Here is a 20,953-nt window from a genome sequence, read left to right as displayed (position 1 = left end):
GTGTCTGTCTCTCTCAAAAATAAAACATTAAAAAAAACATTAAACATTTAAAAAAAATTTTTAAAAAAAGATGTGCCTTTCTATATTATACTATGGTTTCTGCTTTTATCGTAGTTGAAATTTTCTGTAATTGTTCTTAAAATGTCCTGTGGGAGGGGCACCTGGATGGCTCAGTTGATTAAGTGTCCGACTCTTGATTTTGGCTCAGGTCATTATCTCAGAGTTCTTGAGTTCAAGGCCTCGTTGGGCTCTGCACTGATAGTGTGAGCCTACTTGGGATTCTCTCTCTCTCCCTCTCTCTCTGCCCCTCCCCTGCTTGCTCTCTCAAAAATAAATAAACATTTTTTTTAAATATATTATGGGAGTCAGTATAAACAACAGCTTCATCAGTGGACATTTTTCGTTTGAGTACTTATGTGTTGGTTTTAGTACATCCTAGGAAGAATACCTACATAGCACATTAGACCTGGATTCCGTAGATAGTTTTGGCTTAGGACAAAGCTTAATTTCGCAAAGTTTTTCAAAAAGTGACTGACTCAGTTTTAAAATAAGTGAAAAAACAATCAATACCAGTATGGCAAAAACTGGAAGTGCAATGTTTGAGTGACTAAATTTTGAGAGACACTGATCTAATATTTCCGTCTTCTATCATTGATCACATAAGAAGCCAGTTAATTAACAAACTGACCTTTTTCCATCCCAGCAGTAAAGCTGTGATAAGTAATTTTAACTCTTGATAGCCTGTTTAACAACAAAAGTTATTTTTTTTATTTAAAAAAAGTTTTTTTTAAATTTTTATTTATTTTTGACAGAGAGAAAGTGCATGAGCAAGGGAGGGGCAGAGAGAGAGGGAGACAGAATCCGAAGCAGGCTCCAGGGTCTGCGCTGTCAGCACAGAGCTTAAACCCACAGACCGTGAGATCATGACCTGAGCTGAAGTCGGACGCTCAACCGACTGAGCCACCCAGGCACCCCAACAACAAAAGTTTTAACACTGTATCATTGCTTCATTAAGTAAGAGCCTGCAAACCCTCTGTCATGTCCCCACCTTGCAAGACGAAGCATCAGTGCCCTGGTGGGAATCAAACCAGCAGCGGAAGTTTGATGATAGATGTTGCTTTATTTTGCAGATAATGAGCAGTTGGCTCGCTCAGGTACAAATTGCTTAGAAAACTTAGTGATATCCAATGGGGAGAAATTCAGTCCCGACGTCTGGGATGAAACGTGCAGTTGTATGCTGGATATCTTCAAGACAACCATTCCACACGTGTGAGTGCAGATGTGATTGTTGCTGATTCTTGCTGAGCTCAGTAGATGTCTTAAGGCTCCACATTGCCTTTCACACTGATCATTTTCCTTCTCTTGCATTCCCTTCAGTTTGCTGACATGGAGACCTGTAGGGATGGAGGAAGATCCATCGGAGAAACACTTGGTAGGGGTTTTTGTTGTCATCTTTTCTCTGATCTCGTATTAGGTAAAAAAAAATTAAGTAGCCCAAGGAGTTTGTGCTTTTCTGATGGGAAGTGAGCAAAAAAGGCTGTAAGCTTTAGGAGTGCCTGGCTGGCTCAGTCAGTGGAGCATGCAGCTCTTGATCTTGGGGTCGTGAGTTGGAGCCTCACTTGGGGCATGGAGATTACTTTTAAAAAAAAAAAGAGTAAAAAACTATGTTCATTAACACGTTTTTTTTAGAAAGTACAGAAGATAAGTCACCTCACCCAGTAAAAGCCAGAGTTCACATTTCTAGTTTTTACTTTGTACGACGGCACACGTATAACCCGCGCGTGTTTGAAATTCGGGCGTGCTTGGCACAGAATGTTTTACCTAACAACGTGTAAGCAGTCTTCCATGTTTTTAAATATTGTTTGAGAGCAGCCTTTTCAGTGGCTATACATTATTATATTTAGTGAATTCTCCCTTGTTGGACTCTCAGGTCTGGTGTTTGCCGGTTAGAAGTAATACTTTGGTGTAATTATCCTCATTTATTCCTCTCCTAAATAAAGAGTGCTTTCTTCCACCACCAGTGAAATAGTGATTGTTATTTTTTGTGTGAGGCCACATCAAGAAGTTCTAATTCAAGTCTCACTTTACAATATTTTGCTTTATACGGGGTTTGTATTATTAACGTCTCTTCCCAAATAACTGTAAAGCCATTAGATTTTAAAAGTCATTTGGAGGGCATCTGGCTGACTCAGTGGAGCATGTGACACTTAATATCAGAGTCATGAGTTCGAGCCCCACATTGGGCCTGGAGCCTACTTTAAAAAAGGGGTGGCATTTAGGATATAGCAACTTAAAAAATGAAGCACCCTATTTAAACATTTTTTGTTTGTCTTCTGTCAACTTTTTGAAAAGCTAGCTCTTGGCACTAGTGTATTTTTGAGCTTGTCCTCATTAATTGGTCATATGTATTGTTAAATCATAATATGTAGAGAAATACCTTCGAAGTCAGAATAAGAAAATACGAGATTTAAAAAAAAAATTTTTTTTAATGTTTGTTTATTTTTGAGAAAGAGACAGAACGTGAGCAGGGGAGGGGAGGAGAGGAGGAGACACAGAATCCGAAGCAGGTTCCAGGCTCTGAGCTGTCAGCACAGAGCCCGATGCGGGACTCAGACTCACGAACCGTGAGATCGTGACCTGAGGCAAAGTCAGACGCTTAACCGACTGAGCCACCCCGGCACCCCAAGAAAACGTGAAATTTTAGAGAGAGGGAGAAATAAGTGAAATTTATAATGTCTCCTGTGCAGTCCAGCATGGAATGTCATTTTACTGAAGTCTAAGCAAGGCACTTACCGTCAAGTTGGGCCAGCCCCAGTGTTAAGCCGGGCACATCTCTGCCCAGGTACTCAATTGTGGATAAAGTGAACATTGTATTTCTCTCTGGCTTACTTTTAGGATGTGGATCTGGACCGCCAGTCTCTGAGCAGCATAGATAGAAATGCCTCTGAGAGAGGCCAGAGTCAACTCTCTAACCCGACCGATGACAGCTGGAAAGGTAGACCATATGCAAGTAAGGCTACTTTTTCTAGTTGTTTTCATTTATTTATTTTAAATAGGTAACACACTTACGCAGTTTAAATATTTGCAAAGTACAAGAGGATAAACACGATAAGCCTGCCTTCCACCCTGTGCCTCAGTCTGCCAGTCCCTTCCTGTGGCAGCCAGTGTCACCAGCTTCTGTACGTTTCCAAAGACATTTTATCCATATATAAGAAATGCATATCCGTAAACACATATGTACGTGTACACACATACACATGAATTCTCCTGTCCTTTTTATACAAATTAGGGAATACTATACATTGTTTTTTCAGTTAGTATATCTTTAAGATCATTCAAAATCAGTACCTTAAAAGCTTTCACGTTCTTTTATACTATTTATGTTATCCAAGGATGTGGATGTACTATTGTTTGCTTAATTGGGTTTCCTACTAATGGACATTTATATTATTCCCAATCTTCGTGACGAACAGTACAACATTGAATCACTTAATGTGTGTGTCATTTGTGAGTTTATCTGTGTAATAAATTCCTAAAAATGGGATTGCTGGGTGAAGTGCACTTGCCATTTTGACGGATGATTAGATTCTTGCCCCATTAATGTTGTTTCTGTTGACGTGATCTTCAGGAACACACAGGTGATATTTCAGACCTTTGGAGTATTTTTAATTTTCAGTTTCCTAATTATGAGTGAAATGAGCAGTTTTTCATGTGTCTAAGATCTTTTCATGATCTGTTCAAATCTTCATTTTATATTGGCTGTTAGTCTTTATTGGTTTGGAGAAGCTTTTTATGTGTTAGAGATCCCTTTACTGGATATGAGTTTCAGATGACTTTTATCACTTTGTCCCACAGTGTTCTTGTGATCTATTTTACTGCCTGTCATTTTAAAAAACAGGTCTGACAGTTGCTATGCACCAGGCACAGCACTGTGTGTTTCAAATATGTGATCTCACATAATTGGTACTCTACCGTTTGAGGAGGTACTGTTGATATTTGGATCCTTGGGACCTAGCGCACTTCTGGCTGACTGAGAAACTGGAACCGTCCTGTTTCCTGGTCTGGTTGTTTTCAAGCTGTGGCCATATTTTTTTCCTTCATAGCAGCCCCACCCTCTTCTCCACACGCCAGGCTGTAGGTGTTAACACCGCCGTTAACTTCGCAACCAGTGCATTAGACAAAGCCACACGTGCTCACCGCTATTTTTTGAAGGCATAAAACAGAAGCACCCTTGGGATCCATTGAAAAGCTACCATGTTCCTCCATATCTGCAGCTCGTGCCAGTCTCTCTGTAGTAGCCAGTGAGAGAATGAACTGTGCTGCCTCATTGGCTCCAGATAAAGGATTGGCTCGTGTGGAGGAGGCACGTTTTAACTAGAACCGCTCTTGGTGCAGCAGGATGTTTATACTCTGAGAGGTGCCTGGGCCTTGAGACCCCTGTCCTTCCTCCTGGGAACGTGCCTCCAGTCTCCCATCTCAGCCTGCCCTGTGGGCAGCAGGTACAGGCTCACAGCACTTGCGTTGTTTCTCTTCTTTTTAATTTTTGGTCTCTTCTTTTTAATTTTTAATTTTCGGTTCTTTTAAATTTTAATTTAAATTTTTAATTTTAATTTTTGATGTTACTGAATTGGCATGAGTCAAATGTACATGTTTTGCAGCTCCACCACATTCCTCTTTAATTAAACTGATTCTACATAGAAAATTGATAGACAGACAGACAGAAAGACAGTTTTAGTCACTTTCCAAAACTTGAGAATGACCTAACCTCATTTGACATCACTAAATGCTTTATTTAATGTTTTCAACTTCCTGATTCTATAACAATAAGTTGAATGAGGAATCTCTACTTTTATTATAGTCAAATCAACCCACACCTCCGAAGTGCCTGACATGGACCACCACTGAGCCCAGGGAGTGAGAAGACAAAGATAGAGGGAGGAGTTGTTAGCTAGAGTCTAGTCAGTAGCTGCAGGTGGCAGAGAAGCTTGTCGGAAGACGTGGGCCCTGCGTAGCTGACTCCTCCCCTTCAGGTCTTTGCTCAAGTATCACATTCTCGGAGCTTTCCTGACCAGCTTGTTTAAACTTGAAGCCCCATCCTGATGACATCCCTACCTTGTCCCCATCCCTACCTTTGTCATCGTCATTTGACGTAGGTAGACATGTGCCTTAAACATCTTGTTTATTTTCTGTCTCTGCCATGGAAGCAGGGATTTTTGTCCAGCTTATTCATTGTTATGCCACAGCATCAAGGACTGTGCCTGGCATGTAGAAGGAGCTCGGTTAATACTTACTCAACACTGGCTGAATCATTATTAGGGTTAATCTTTATCATCTAATATAGATCAGAAACTGTTTGCCAGCCTCCTCATCAAGTGTGTGGTCCAGCTGGAATTGATACAGACCATTGACAACATCGTGTTCTACCCTGCAACAAGCAAAAAAGAAGATGCAGAACACATGGTTGCTGCCCAGGTAATAGGACGAGCCTCGAGGAGGACCAACTTGCCCCTGGAGAGGTTGCTCAGATGCAGTGGTGTGCTGGAGCCAGCTCGTAGATCGTGCTCATCTCTCCCCAGCCCTGTGATCAGTCACGGCATATTGGTAGCTTGAAATTGGCCATGATGAGAATATTTATACCACAGAAATCAGCAAACCCTAAAAATCAGAACTTTCTTTTTCTTTTTTTTTTTTTTTTTAATTTCCCAGAGAGCCGGTCTACCAGCATGCCACTGCTCAGATCCCACCCTCCCCGGTGCTTCGAAAAAGAGTGTTGTTAATCACAGGCCTGTTTCACATAATTGTTGTATGGTTTAACCATAAGTAACCGAGAGAGAAAAATATATGGGTGAAGATACCACTTTTTCCTTTAGAAAGTTTACTTTTTTGTCTTGTATGTACAACCTATTGTTCTTGGCGACGGAGGGTTGGGTGTCCAAAAGCTGAACCATAACATTACACCATAGGTTGTAAACTTACGTGGTTCTGGGACTAACATCCTGTGAATGCCTACTCAGCCTAGGTGGGACCGGGGGCAGAGAGACCAGGCACCTCCAGCCCCGCCAGAGCCGCAGCCGCCTCCCAGCCCAGCGGTGTGTTGCTAACAGATGGGTCAAGTCACGACAGGCTCCCAGTTTTTCAACAGGAGCCAGATCGAGATTTTTTTCATATAGGAAATCTCCTGTTTATTAAGTAATATAATTACCGATGAACAGAATATATCTGTGGGCTAGATCCAGCCCAAAGGCTATCCTCCTTTTTGTTTGTTTGAGAGAGAGAGAGAGAGAGACAGAGACAGAGACAGAGAGAGCAAGTGGCACAGGGACACAGACAGAGGGAGAGAGAGAATCCCAAGCAGGCTCCACGCTGTCAGTGCAGAGCCTGATGTGGGGCTCAAACTCACAAAACATGAGATCATGACCTGAGCCAAAGTTAAGAGTCAGACTCTTTCCCGACCGAGCCACCCTGGCACCCCTGGTTTTTATTTTTTAAATGTACAGTTCAGTGTTTTGGAATATTCACAAAGTTGTACAAACATCACCCCTATCTAATTCCAGAATATTTTTGTCACCGCAAAAGGGAATGCCCTAACCATTAGCAGTCAGTCCCCCTTCTCTCTTCGTCCCAGCCCTTGATAGCCACTAATCTACCGTCTGGCTCTATGGGTTTACCTAATCTGCATATTTCATATTAATAGAATCCTATAATACATGAGCTTTTGTGTCCAGCTTCCTCCACTTAGCATAACGTTTCCCGAGTTCATCCGTGTTGTAGCATGTGACATCCACGTTGTTATATATATACAGATGTGTGTGTACGCGCATCTATATGTGTATATATATGTCTAGAATATTCCATCGTACAGCTGTTCCACATTTTATTTATCCTTTCATCAGTCGATGGACATTTGGATTGTTTCCACTGCCTGGCTATTGTGAATAACAGTGCTGTGAACATTTGTATATGAGTTTTTATGTGGACATGTTTTTAATTCTCTTGAGCTTGTACCTAGGAGTGGAATTTCCAGGTGACACCATAACTCTATGCCTACCTTTCTGAGGAAGTGCCAGACCATTTTCTAAAACAGCTGGACTATTTTACCCTACCATCAGCAATTGATGAAGGCTCTAATTTTCCACATCCTCATCAATGGTTGTTATTGTTCTTTTTTCTTTCTTTTTCTTTTTTCTTTTTTTTTGTTTTTTGTAATTATCACAGCCATCCCAGTGAGTGTGAAGTGGTATCTCATTGTGATTTGGATTCCCATTCCCCTAGTGACTAATGACCTTGAACAGCTATCTTCTGTGTTGATTGGCTGATTTGTATTTTTGGGGAGATGTCTTTTCAAATCACGTACCCACTTTTAAGTTGGAGTATTTATCTTTCGGCCATTGAATTACATGAGTTTTTATATATTCTGGATACTAGCCACTTATCAGATACAACTATTTTCTCCCATTCTGTGCATTGTCTTTTCAGTTTCTTGATGGTGGCCTTTGAAGCACCAAAACTTAATTTTAATGAAGTTCTGAATTACTATTTTTACTTGAGTCCTTGTACTTTTAGTGTTATATCTGAGAAAGCATGGCCTGATTCAGGGTCACAGAGATTAGGCCCACGGTTTCTTTTAAGAGTTTTATAATTTTAGCTTTTACATGTAGGTGTTTGATCCATTTTTTAGTTCATTTTTGTGTATAATGGGAAATAGGAGATCATCTTTTTTTTTTTTTTTTTTTTTTTTTAAAACACGTGGACATCCCCAGTTGTCCCAGCACCATTTATTGTAAAGACTGTTTTCTCCCCAGTGAATTGTTCTGGCATGCATGTTGGAAATCACTTAATCCTAAATATAAGGATTTATTTCTGGGTTCTCAGTTCTGTTCCACTGACCTGTATGTCCATCTTTATACCAATACCACCATACTGTCTTGAATGAAATCAAAGTGTGAGTCTTCTAACTTTGCATTTCTTTTTTCAACATTGTTTTGGCTATTCTGTGTCAGTTGTGTTTCCACATGAATTTAGGATCAGCTTGTCAATTTCTGGGGCGCCTGGGTGGCTCAGTCAGTTGAGCAACCGACTTCGGCTCAGGTCATGATCTGAGGGTCCGTGAGTTCGAGCCCCGCGTTGGGCTCTGTGCTGACAGCTCAGAGCCTGGTGCCTGTTTCAGATTCTGTGTCTCCCTCTCTCTCTGCCCCTCCCCCACTCATGCTCTGTCTCTCTCTGTCTCAGAAATAAACAAACGTTAAAAAAAATTAATAAATAAAAGGTAGTAATCTGGGATTTTGATAAGGATTGCATTGAATTCATAGATCAATTTAGGAAACATGGCCAACTCCATTTTTCATTAACCTCCGGCTTATAAGAAGGATAGATCCATTCTATTCTTAGAATGCTCAACAAATATAAAATCCCTAATTACGTCTCACATTTTAGGCAACATGTTTGATAAAAATGTCTAGCATTTTGTACCTATTTTTATGTTTTTTTCCCTTCACATTTGTAAACAAAGTTGAAGCTAAAGATGCCGCTCAGGCTTCACTTAGCAGTTTCTTTGTTGTTGCTGTTAAGTTTATTTTATTTTGAGAGACAGCACGTGAGTGGGGTGGGGGGGGAGGGGCGGAGAGAATCCCAAGCAGGCTCTGTACCATCAGTGGACAGCCCAACCTGGGGCTCGAACCCCTGAACCATGAGATCAAGATCTGGGTCAAAACCAAGGGTTGGATGCTCAACTGATTGAGCCAGCCAGGCGCCCCAGTTTCGGTCTTTCAATAAGTATGGTTTGAGATCACACCTTCTATGACATACAGTACAGTTTGACTTTCTCATGTCCAATCTCATTATAAAATACAAATAAAATAGGGGCACCTGGGTGGCTCAGTCCGTTGAGCGTCCAGCTTCGGTTCAGGTCATGATCTCACAGCTCGTGAGCTCAAGCCTCACGTCAGGCTCTGTGCTGACAGCTCAGAGCCTGGAGCCTGCTTCTGCTTCTGTGTCTCCCTCTCTCTCTGCCCCTAACCCACTCGCATTCTGTTTCTGTCTCTCTCAAAAATAAATAAACATTAAAAAAAAATAAAAAATAAAAATAAATAAAAGAGGAGGAGCGCCTGGCTGGTTCAGTCCGAGGGACGTGCGACTCTTGATCTCGGGCTTGTGAGTTTGATCCCCACGTTGGGTGTAGATATTACTTAAAAATAAAGTCTTTAAAAAATTGTTTCTTTGATAAGTAGAGGACCGTGCAGTCCTATTGTGAAATAACTGGAGAAGTACTTGTGTTCATGCAATGAAGGCAGTACCGACAGAACAGACACTCGGGCCAGCAAAGCCTGACGTCACGCAAGAGCTCGGCGTAATTCTCCCCACTGCCCCTGCCGGTGAACAGAGTGTAAAGGGGAGACATTCAGGGTGGTGAGGAACGAAGTGTGCGTATGACTTGTGGCGAGTAATGAGTGCCTCGATGTGACGGCTCCAAAACCACCCTCACTTAGCTCTCCCACCCTCCCCTCTCTAGCAAGACACGCTGGATGCAGACATCCACATAGAGACAGAGGACCAGGGCATGTACAAGTGCATGTCTTCCCAGCATCTCTTCAAGCTGCTGGACTGCTTGCAGGAGTCCCATTCGTTCTCAAAGGCCTTCAACTCCAATTACGAGCAACGGACTGTCCTGTGGCGAGCAGGTAAGGCCACACAGCAGATGGGACAGGTGGCCACACCGGTCACCACCCTAAAACATGGAAGCCCTTGGGAAACTCCTGATACTTGTACACTTAGCTGGAATAACTTGGCAGATAATTTTCATGCTTGAGGGAAAAAGAAGGAATGCTGGGTACATTCCATCCCGGTACCAGGAATTCCAGGAATACTGCCTGGCACGCAGGGGATTTTCAGTAAGTATCTGGCGGAAAAGTGAATTCATAGAGACCGGAACTGATCTAGCAAATCAAGGTAAAATTATGTAGTTAAATATTTTTGTATCAAAAATTGTGGTGGTCTAGGAGAAACAGAAAAGCATTCAGACATTTTCTGAGGCTTTTAGGGGTTCTCCTTCCCACCTCCAAAAATACATGAACTCTGGAGGTGATATAGAGATACATATAGATACATACACACATTTATATAGATATATTTATATATAGATAGGTGTGCATGCATGGTGCCAGTAAGAGTCTCATTTTGTGAACTTTGCACAAAAGTGAGACTTTATATAATGTTTGTATTGTTACTGTTACTGGGTAACCATTCATTTTCTTCCCAAGTGCTTATTTTAATCCTCAGTTTCATAATACTGTTTTCCTTTATGACTTTAACAGATCTAGGTATTTTATGCCTTTGCCTGTAATAAGGCTTTGCTTGTGAGAGTTGTTTACGTATCTCTGTGCCTGACTGGTACTGCTTTGTTTAAGAAAAGGTGTTTAAGAGTAATGTTATATGTCAGCCAGACTTCAGTTAAAAAGAAGGTGAGATGTTTCAGTGTTCTTTCCCTAAGGTAACTAGATTAGGTTCCCGCATGACTTCTCAGTCTTATCCTAGAAGTGTGCACTGTTTATCTGACTGTCTAATCTCTAGGTTTTAAAGGCAAATCTAAACCCAATCTTCTAAAGCAAGAAACCAGCAGCCTGGCCTGTTGTTTGAGGATCCTGTTTCGGATGTATGTTGACGAGAACCGCAGGGATTCCTGGGATGAAATCCAGCAGCGACTTTTAACGTAAGAAGATTGGTTCCTGATTAAATGTCTTATCTGTAAAACACAAACTGCATCACAGTAATACTCTGAATTGAAAAGAATAAGAAAAAACATATACATGCTGACACCCTCACAAACTGCTTTTCTTTTTTTGTGTTTTCTATTTGCTGATGCTTTTTTTTTTTTTTTTTTAACGTTTTATTTGAGAGAGCGTAGGCAGGGAAGGGGCAGAGAGGGGAGGACGGAGGATCTGAAGCGGGCTCTGTGCTGACAGCAGCGAGCCTGTTGTGGAGCTTGAACTCATGACCTTAAGATCATGACCTGAGCTGAAGTCGGATGCTCAACCGACTGAGCCACCCAGGTGCCCCTTTGCTGACACTTCTACTTCACTTTTCTTAATGCCCTGAGGAGGCTGGGGCCTCATTTCTTTCATTTATAGGTTGAGAGGGGGCGAGAGAGAGAGAGAGAGAGAGAGAGAGAGAATCTTAAGCAGGCTCCCCATTCAGCGTGGGGCTCAATCTCACAACCCTGAGATCATTACCTGAGCTGAAATCAAGAGTCAGACGCTCAACCGACTAAGCTACCAGGCGTCCCTCATTCATAAATTTCTTAAGGCACAAAAACATGGGCAGTACAAAGTACTCTGAGTCAGCAGGTCCGGAGTGAGGTCCTGACTAAGTCCTCTTTAGGGCAACGTCCACTTAAACTTCCCACCCTTCCTTCTTCCCAAGAAGCATGTGTTGGAATCCTGTGGATACCAGGGTGTCCTGACTTAGATTATGCAGAAACGCATAAGGAGGAGATGGGGGGTGGCACTGAGAGTCCCAGACAGAAAAGTAGACGTTTGAGGGGCGCCTGGGCGGCTCAGTTGGTTAAGTGTCTGGCTTCGGCTCAGGTCATGATCTCACGGTTCGCGACTTCGAGCCCCGCATCAGGCTCTGTGCTGACGGCTCAGGGCCTGGAGCCTGCTTCGGATTCTGTGTCCCTCTCTCTCTCTGCCCCTCCCCTGCTCATGTTCTGTCTCTGTCTCAAAAATAAGTAAAACATTAAAAAAATTAGAAAAGTAGACGTTCGCCACCCAGCATCTTGTGAGCAAGACACCATGTCTGCGCCCCCTTTTCACTCCTTTATGATTTCAAATCATTAGCTTGTGGTTCTGGCAACCACGATAGGATGTGTATTCTCCTGCACTGCTAGGAGGAGTGTACAGTGAGGGGATTTTTCTAGAAAGCAGGTGGCATTAAAATCAGGAACGTGAAAATGTTCAGTGCCTTTCTTTGGCACAGTAATTCCACTGTCATGGAATCTAAAATGTCTTAGAGGGGTGCCTGACTGGCTCAGTCTATAGAGCGTGCGACTCATGATCTCAGGGTTGTGAGTTCCAGCCCCACTTTGGGCATGGAGATTACTTACAAAACAATTTTTTTAAAAAAAGAAATTTTGTTAGAAATAGGAACCAGGATTCCCACAAAGAACTCTTCACTGCAGACTTGCTTATAAAGAGAAGAAATATCGGGTGCCTGGCTGGCTCAGTTGGTAAAGCATGAGACTTTTTTTTTTTTTTCTTTTAAGATTTTAAAGTAATCTCTCATGAGTTCACTCTCATGAGTCCCCATGTTAGGCATAGATTACTTTTTAAAAATTAAAAATGCGAAAATAAGAGAAGAAATTTAAAACAGCTCAGCTGTAGAATGGATAACTAAATTACAGTCTATCCTGTGGTAGAATATTATGCAGGCATTGAAAATGAAGTTTTACAAAATAATTTTCCAGAATGTGGGAATGTGCTCATGATACAAGTTTCACCACAAAATAGGATGTAAAACCATATAGATCTGATTTTTCAGCAATGTTTTTTAAATATCACAGACAAAAAGACTAGAAGGAAATAGGACAATATTTTGATATATGTCCCTTAGGATGATGGAATTACGGGTATTTTTTTCTCCTTTATAATTTTTTGCACTTTTCGTTCATCATAATTAATTATAGAGACACCAATAGCTCATATTAACTTAAATCAAGCTCAAAGGATAATTATCTACATAGTCTCATAAAGTTTCTGTAAAGGAGATAAATTTGCAAATTTCTAGCATAACATTTTTTTTTAAGTAGGCTCTACCTCTAGTGTGGGGCTTGAACTCACAATTTTGAGTCACATGCTCCACCAACTGAGCCAGCCAGGCACCCCAGCATAACATGTGTTTTGAAAGTAGCAGTTGTAGGGCACCTGACTGGATCAGTTGGTTAAGCCTCTGGCTCTTGATTTCAGCTCAGGTCATGATCTCACAGTTCATGGGATTGAGCTCCATGTTGGGTTCTGCACTGACAGTGCAGAGCCTGCTTGGGATTCTCTCTCTGCCCCACCCCCTCAAAAATAAACTGAAAGAAATAATAACCAAAAAGTTAAATAAAAGTAGCATTTGTGGGGCACCTAGCTGGCTCAGTTGGTAGAGCATGCTACTTTTGGTCTCGTGGTTGCAAGTTCAAGCCACATGTTGGGGGTAGAGATTACTTTAAAAAAAAAAAAAGTAGTGGGGTACCTGGGTGGCTCAGTCAGTTAAGCGTCCAACTTTAGCTCAGGTCATGATCTCATGGTTCATGGGTTCAAGCCCGGTGTTGGGCTGTATGCTGACCGCTCAGAGCCTGAAACCTGCTTCAGATTCTGTGTCTCCCTCTCTCTTTGCCCCTCCCCTGCTTGTGCTCCCTCTCTCTCAAAAATAAACAAACATTTAAAAAAAAGCAATTGTATGTGACAGGAGAAGAGAAAGGCAGTGTGTAGCCAGCTGTGGATGATAGGCTCTATGTTCATTGTGCACAAATGCTGATTGGGCCCTCTTGTCTGAGCAGGCCCTGAGCTATGCTAACATTCAACACACCAGTCTCATTTAATCTTTACCATAGTCCCTTGAGTTGGGTACAGTTATTTATCTCTGTTTTATAGCTTTGCCCAAGATGGCATAGCCAGAAGCCAGAGCAAGTGCCCAGCAAATAAATACTCATTGCCAGAATGAAGAGTTTTCCACTACATGGGGCACCTGGGTGGCTCAGTCGGTTGGGCGTCTGACTCTTGATTTCTGCTCAGGTCATGATCCCAGGGTCGTTGGATGGAGCCTGGCATCAGGCTCTGTGCTGAGCATGGAATCTGCTTAAGATATTCATTCATTCATTCATTTTCTCTCTCTGTCTCTCTCTCTGTCTCTCTCTCTGTCTCTCTCTCTCTCTCCCTCTGTCTCTCTCTCTCTCTCTCTCCCTCTCCCCCTCCCCCGCTTCCTCTCTCCCTCCCTCTGCCCCTCTTCCCCACTCACATGCTGTCTCTAAAATTAAAAAAAAAAAAATTCTCTAGTAAAATGTGAGAGGTTAATCTTGTGGGTTTTTAAAAATTTTTTTTAAATGTTTATTTAGTTTTGAGAGAGAAAGAGAGTGTGAATAGAGGAGGGGCGGAGAGAGAGGGAGACACAGAATCTGAAGCAGGCTCCAGGCTGTGAGCTGCACAGAGCCCAACATGGGGCTCAAACCCACCATGACCTGGGCTTAAGCCGGATGCTTAACCGACTGAGCCACCCAGGCGCCCTGAGGTTAATCTTGGGTTTGATGTGCCTCCCTGTTTCCGACTCTTCTAGCGTGTGCAGTGAGGCCCTTGCCTATTTCATCACCGTGAATTCAGAAAGCCATCGGGAGGCCTGGACAAGTCTTCTGTTGTTACTTCTAACAAAAACCCTCAAAATAAACGATGACAAGGTATAAACCAGGAAACTCTAATGTCTCCACTAGGACATAGGTTTGGGTTGGCATTTTACTCAGAATTTCAAGACTGTTTTTCTCAGTTCTTCTAAGGATGGTTACATAACTAGCACCATTCTAGATGCATTGGAGAAAAGTTAATTCATGACAGACAGCGATGCTGTGGCCCATTGGGGCTCTTTCTCTCAAAGAAGCCCAGTTGAGAAAGGCTGATGTTGAGACCGTCCATGCAGCTGTGAAACAGCGGCGGTGATTTTCAGTGCGGCTGTGTTGGAAGAGAGGGTGGCAATTGTGAAGCAGTGGTTCAGAGCTGGGAATCTGCTTTGCTAAAATGAAAGTTGACTTCGGTAGCAAAGCTGTCCCCCAAATAATTTGTGTTTGGAGTTAAACGTAATTAAGAGACAGTCTAATTTGCAAATTTCTCACATCAACTTTTTAATAGCAAGAAAAACCACCAGAATCTTGCAAGAAGTTCCAGGGTGAGATGAATACTCTTGGCAAAGTAGTGCCAGAAAAAATAGCTCCCTGTCTAATTCTCTCTCTCCTTCTCTCCCACCTCAAGTTTAAAGCACACGCTTCTATGTACTACCCCTACTTGTGTGAAATCATGCAGTTTGACCTCATCCCTGAGCTCCGAGCGGTCCTGCGCAAGTTCTTCCTGCGGATAGGCGTTGTGTATAAGATCTGGATTCCAGAAGAGCCATCGCAGCTACCGGGGACACTGTCACCAGTGTGGTAGCCCCGGCCCCGGCGGGCCACTGCTGCAGCTCTGCAGAACGCTCACCATGCCGCCTCTGCCTGGCACATCTCGTGACGGGGTCAGGTCTTAGACACGAGGAGTCGGCCTCTGGGAGCTCAGAACGGCCTGGAGGAAGCCGGCCGCTGCGCTGGCCCCATCGGTCCCTGACTAAGACGTTGTGCCGTTTCATTCAAGTGTTGCATACCCAGTTAACACAGTAGGTGGGGAGTCTGTTTCCTCTCCGTCATTCCATTTTACTGATTAAACTGTCAAACCTGTCACTGCACATGTGGTCATTTCCTAGCAGAGTCCCACGATTGGCTGTCCGTGTTTTGTCCGAGGAAGTTGCTCTCCTTGAAAACACTGAACATAGCTGTATAGGTTTGTGATTATTAGAGAGTATGTTAATAAAATTTCTTGTTGTAACGGCTAAGTGCCACATAAAATATGCTGGATTTTTTGTTGTTGTTTGAGCGTGTTGGAGAATTTTGAGTGTTTTTGTCAGTTGTGAGTCAGCTGTAGTTAAATTAGTTTGGAGAAAGTTAGTGGGGAAAAGGGTTGTTGCTTTTTTTTTTTTTTTCTGTTTTGTTAACGTCTGAGTGATTTTTAAATTACTTTATGAAAAGATATTATTGAAAATTTCATTGACAGCAGAGTTTAGTAATTAAGTTAGAAGTAAGAGCTTGCAAGGTTAAAAAACAAAAACAGGTAGTGCCTCCTGGCTCTCCCTTTTTGAGTAACTTGGGGAGAAAACGTCTGTAGGAAAAAGTAAAAAATGTAATGAAGATGATTAGCCTTCCTTTGAAATAAGTATTTGTGGATGGGTATTAAAATTTCCAGAATGCATTGTCCATCTCACACATTGAAACCTAATCTATGAAGTAGTAACAAAAATGAAGTAGTAATTTAACAGAGTTAATTTATATTTGAGTAAACCTTTTATTTTTACCTCAGAACAGCGCGTGTACCAATTGTTAGCGTCCCTGCTGTGCACAGTCCCCGTTAAAGGGCCCTCGAGAGGGACGGTGGCTGTGCGTGACAGGGGTCGTCTGTGAACCTTGAGTCGTTGACCCGGAGTAGGCCTGTGCTGTTGTGGGGCCAGCACAGCTGAACCGTGACCGCGGCAGGAGATGGCCCGTGCCCAAGTGCTTCCGTCAACTTGAGCTCAGGGGCTGCGTTCTTTGGGAAGGGTGGACTCTGGGGGTCCTCCCTGTGTTGGTGAAGCCGCAGTACCCCTCACCGCAGTTAGAACGGAGTCCTGACGCGGCAGCTTCTGTAAAGGTTTGCAGTACACAGGCAGGGCCTGACGCCTGCAAGCAGTCTGTTTGGAAGCTGAATTTATTCTGAGTCAGCGAGAAAGAGGACACACGCTTCACTCTGCCCCCTCATCCAGTGCTCACCACAAGCTGCACTCAGCATTAGAAAAAGCGTTACACAGAGTCATTAAAACATTCAGACTTCTACCTATGCCCTCTCGTCCTGTAAATTGGGTTGTATTGATGTCAACTCTGGTGCCTTAGAAGTTAGCAAGTTGGGAAACTATCTAAGATCAGCTATGTTTTCTTTATAGAGAAGGATTTCTGGTGCTTTTGTTTACTAAGAGACCGGTTTCTTCAACGTTTTTTGTTTGTAACAGCCTTGAGAAATGTCTGGTTTGGGCCAGCAGTACTTTTTTTTTTTTCCTTTCCCCCAAAGTATTTTAATTTCTCTACCAAAGAAAAAAAGAGCAGGTTTAGGTTTTTATGTTATCCACATACATTAGAGAAGAGGAGCTGTATAATTTAGGAGGAAGGGACCGTGGGAGGGTATCTTACGGTGAATGGAAAATATTAGCACCTTTGACTTGCCTGTCCTGAAATCCATGACATCTTTACGCCGCAGCACGGAACCTGTGTTGTAGACCCATCCCTGGTACTGTAGCCCGTCACAGCCTCCCCAAGTCCGTGCCGTCCATCCGCCTTTGTACTAAAAGTACACACAGGAACGCGCGTGTCCCTTCGTACTTCTGTTTTCTGTACCATATCGCCGCGTTCCCGACTGGAGACTTTTCCTTTCCTTCTGGGGTTCCCGTGTGACGTTGTCTTCATCATCTCTGACTGCATCACCAGTGTCTTCCTGCCTCTCTTTCATTTTTGCCTCCTTTTGCAGAGCAGGAAATGTTTGAGCGCATTTTGTTACATGCTGAAACACTCAGCCTTGGAGTTTTTTTAAACTTTGTCTTTTAAAAGATTGGATTCTCTGAATGAGGCATTTGAATTGTACCAGCACGGACCTTTTGAAAACAGGGATGTAAAACCATTTGGGGTAGCTTTCTCGTAGGGGGCCCGTGACATACAGAGGAATTCCTTACCTCTACTAATAAGCCATTCAGCCTAAATTCTATTTTGTGAATCAGTCTGTTCTATCTCATGGTAAACGTGGCTTGTGCCACTCAAACACTAGTGAAAAGAGTGCGTATAACTCTGCAGCACCGGGCCAGGACGCCGTTCACAAAGTTAGACAAGATGGAGCATTTCCAAGGCCTTATTTCTTTCTCAGAATGCTTTAAGTATTGATTATATGTGCTGGGTCTCTAGAGAAGTTTTGTTTGTTATAATACTGCTACTTTGAGCAATTTTGTTTTCTCTTCATTGTCCTTTAGGGCAATCACCAGCTCTGGCATCGTAACAACAAACGGTGGATGGGAAATTTGATTCCTAATCTGCATCTTGAGAGTCAAATACACCTTTTCCCTGTTACTCGTCACGTACAACCAAAGAACTACATTATGGAAATTGTATGGTAATATCTGGAAACACAACCTTTTCCTCTGACAGATGACTTTTGTACAACATGCAAAAAAAAAAAAAAAAAAAAAAAAAACCCTAAACCTTTTTGTTGTTCTTTTGTCATTATGGCTATACATTTCGTAGCCGTCACAGTTCTTGAAGGAACCTGCTGACAGATACAAGTATGAGCACCCCATTCAGATGTCTGCTGTTACGATGCAAACGGATATTGGCTGAGACAGAAGCTAGATCCTTACTACCACGTTTTCTGAGTTCTGTTTTACCATTTCTGTTAAAGTAGAAATAGCATGAACTCCTGTGAAATCCTGGAGTTTTGCTATCAGCAGCTTTGTAGTTTGAGAAACAAAGAAACCAAAGCTGAATATTTAAAAGAATGATTATATCTGGAAATCCTTGCTCTCAAAGACACTCATCAAAGGTGTAGTTTTTCTCAGTGTTCTAATTTTTAAAAAATTTTATCTTCATATTTGCATCAAATATTTCTTTATGTGCAAAAATGTGTTTTACCTCCTTAAATTGCCTAAAAAGTTAGTTAATAGCTACTTTTGTTTAATCTATACATGATGATTAAGTGCATTTAATATTGGTAATTTAATGAAAAGCATTCCTTGCCCAATGGATGTATACATTTTTGAAAGAATAAGCCGAATTATATAATATGAAATGCTATGTAAAGTTTTCTATGTAAAAATATTATGTATAATACTGTTAAAATCCCATGCTTTAATCAGGTGATAAATCAATAAAGTTTTAAAAAATAGAGCTGTTTTTATTATAGTAATTTATAGAAATATATCAATTTATATAAATATATGTATTTATATATATCAAGCTATAGTTTTGGGGTCATTTGTAATTATGGCAGCTGTAAGCATGTAGTTCTCAATTGGTGGTAAAATTTGGCCTCAGTAACTAACAAAAATAATTTTTAATGGAGAATATTAACAGTGGGTTTTAATTATTTTAAGTAAGGTTCTCTTCTTACTCCTTCCCTCCCCATGAAAGAGGGGAAAATCCAGTCATGAGAAGATTCTTATTTATCTCTTGAATTCGCTTTAACTCATTAGTTTGAACAGTGGGTTCCCAAGAGAAGACAGAAGTCTCCTCTTGCTGCCGTTGAGGGGCAGGATTACAAAGGAAGACTCACAGGGTAGCCAACTTGGGCACTGAGTGGGATACAATGCTAAGGTTCACAGAGGTTGCCAACATAGGAGGACATGGCTTGGCTTTAGTGCTTCTGAATTCAGAATATTCTTTCTAAAATATTCCAAAACTGTAAATGACTATTGTACTTAAAATATTCCCCTGAAATCGACTGATACTTCTGCATCTTTATTAATTGATTGGAGTAAAACTGCGACTCTCTGTGGTCCTACATTTCAGGTGCTTCCAGTAAAGAACAAAAGGAAAAGGTTTCCAAAGCGTCATTATCTCTCCACAGCAGAGGGTGCCTGGGTTTTATCTAGAGCAGTCGTTTTCAACCTGCTGCCAATCACTAGTTTTCAGTTCTGTCCCCAAGAGGCACTCGAGACACTTGGCAATGGCCGGAGACACTTTGGGTTGTCGCAGCAGGAGAGAGGTGGGTAGGATGCTGCTAACCAACCCCCACCGCAAGGAATTACCATCCCCAAGGGCTCTCTCTCTCTCAAATAAACTTTAAATAAATACCAGCCTCAAGGTCTAGCTGGTGCTAAGGTTGAAAAACCCTGAACTAAATTGACTCAGTCTAACAGGGTTTCCTCAGCGTGGTGGTATAAACCCGAAAGTCCCATCTGTGGCAGACCCTTTCAGCTTTCTTTGGCCTTATTTAAAAAAGTCACTTCTGCTTACCCAGTTTAGAAAGGAGGGCATGCTGAGGTCACTGGTCGAGGAAGGGCCAACTCCACTTTATTTATTTAAAGTGCTACTTATTTAAGCATTTTGAAAGGTAATTTCAGCATTATGTTGCATTTGTAACCGTGCCAACAGACTGGAACATGTTTGAGGCAAAAGTACGTTTTCTTTTTCAAAGGACCAGAGTGGTTCCCTAGAGGTTTTGTTTTTGTTTTTGTTTTCATGTTTACTTATTTATTTAGAGAGAGAGAGAGAGGGAATCCCAATGCGGGGCTCGGTCTAATGAACCGTGATATCATGACCCGAGCCGAAATCAAGAGCTGGATGCTCGGGGCACCTGGGTGGCTCAGTCAGTTAAGTGTCCGACTTCAGCTCAGGTCATGATCTCACAGTTCGTGAGTTCGAACTCCCCACATAGTCGGGCTCTGTGCTGACAGCTCAGAGTCTGGAGCCTGCTTCGGATTCTGTGTCTTCTCTCTCTCTGTCTCTCTCTCTCTCTCTCTGCCCCTCCCCTGCTCACACTCTGTCTCTATCTCTCTCTCTCAAAAAATAAACATTAAAAAAAAAAAGACGCTGACCTGACGGAGCCACCCAGGCACCCCAGTTCCCTGGAATTTTTGCAAAGCTGTGTAACATGCCTGTTGTCCAGTTAAAGAAATCTGCGAAATCGTCCTTGAGTTAGTTATTTGTGTTACATCTTAGGAGTATCCAGCTTAGTGAAGGCAACTACATGCTCACAGCAAAAGAAGGGGTGGGGATTCCCCAAGGATTCTGGCAAAAATGATTTTAGTATTTTTTTGAAATGTCCGTTTCTAGATGCAAGCCAACCGTCTCTGGTAATCAACTGAAGATTGAGCCTCTGCAGATAATTTTATATGTCAATTTTCATCTTTTCCAGAGATTCCCAATCCCTGCATAAAGCTTCTGTAGCTGCTTCTTCGTTGACCTAAAATTCATCTTGATTTATGTTCAAGAAATACCATGCATTCTGGTAAACTTCTTAACTTGAGTGAATTTGAGCTTAAATAATGGCATATTGATTCTCTTGTCCAGGGTGCTATGGTTTTCTGAGAAGCAGGCAAAAACCAAGCACCATTCTATGGGAGAGGCCAGTGGACAGATCATGGAAGCTGGAATGAAGAACTCTTTGTACGGTAGGATTTG

The 20,953-nt window shown here is 42.1% G+C and overlaps 1 protein-coding gene across 3 annotated transcripts in view; it reads left to right on the top strand.

Moving 5' to 3' along the window:
* ARFGEF2 (ADP ribosylation factor guanine nucleotide exchange factor 2) overlaps nucleotides 1-15,448 on the top strand; it is a 100,308-nt gene extending 84,860 nt beyond the window's left edge. For all 3 annotated transcript variants that reach the window (XM_049650644.1, XM_049650643.1, XM_049650645.1), the window contains 8 exons: nucleotides 1,131-1,269; nucleotides 1,378-1,432; nucleotides 2,896-3,010; nucleotides 5,342-5,472; nucleotides 9,509-9,677; nucleotides 10,567-10,705; nucleotides 14,308-14,425; nucleotides 14,991-15,448. In XM_049650644.1, the coding sequence (XP_049506601.1) occupies nucleotides 1,131-1,269; nucleotides 1,378-1,432; nucleotides 2,896-3,010; nucleotides 5,342-5,472; nucleotides 9,509-9,677; nucleotides 10,567-10,705; nucleotides 14,308-14,425; nucleotides 14,991-15,167 (1,043 nt within the window). In that variant the 3' untranslated portion in view covers nucleotides 15,168-15,448. The remainder of the gene's footprint in view (nucleotides 1-1,130; nucleotides 1,270-1,377; nucleotides 1,433-2,895; nucleotides 3,011-5,341; nucleotides 5,473-9,508; nucleotides 9,678-10,566; nucleotides 10,706-14,307; nucleotides 14,426-14,990) is intronic.
* Nucleotides 15,449-20,953: the final 5,505 nt, after the last annotated feature.

This window comes from Panthera uncia, assembly GCF_023721935.1.
Source record: "Panthera uncia isolate 11264 chromosome A3 unlocalized genomic scaffold, Puncia_PCG_1.0 HiC_scaffold_11, whole genome shotgun sequence".
Classification (NCBI taxonomy): Eukaryota; Metazoa; Chordata; class Mammalia; order Carnivora; family Felidae; genus Panthera; species Panthera uncia.
This window is presented reverse-complemented; position numbering and strand designations above follow the sequence as displayed.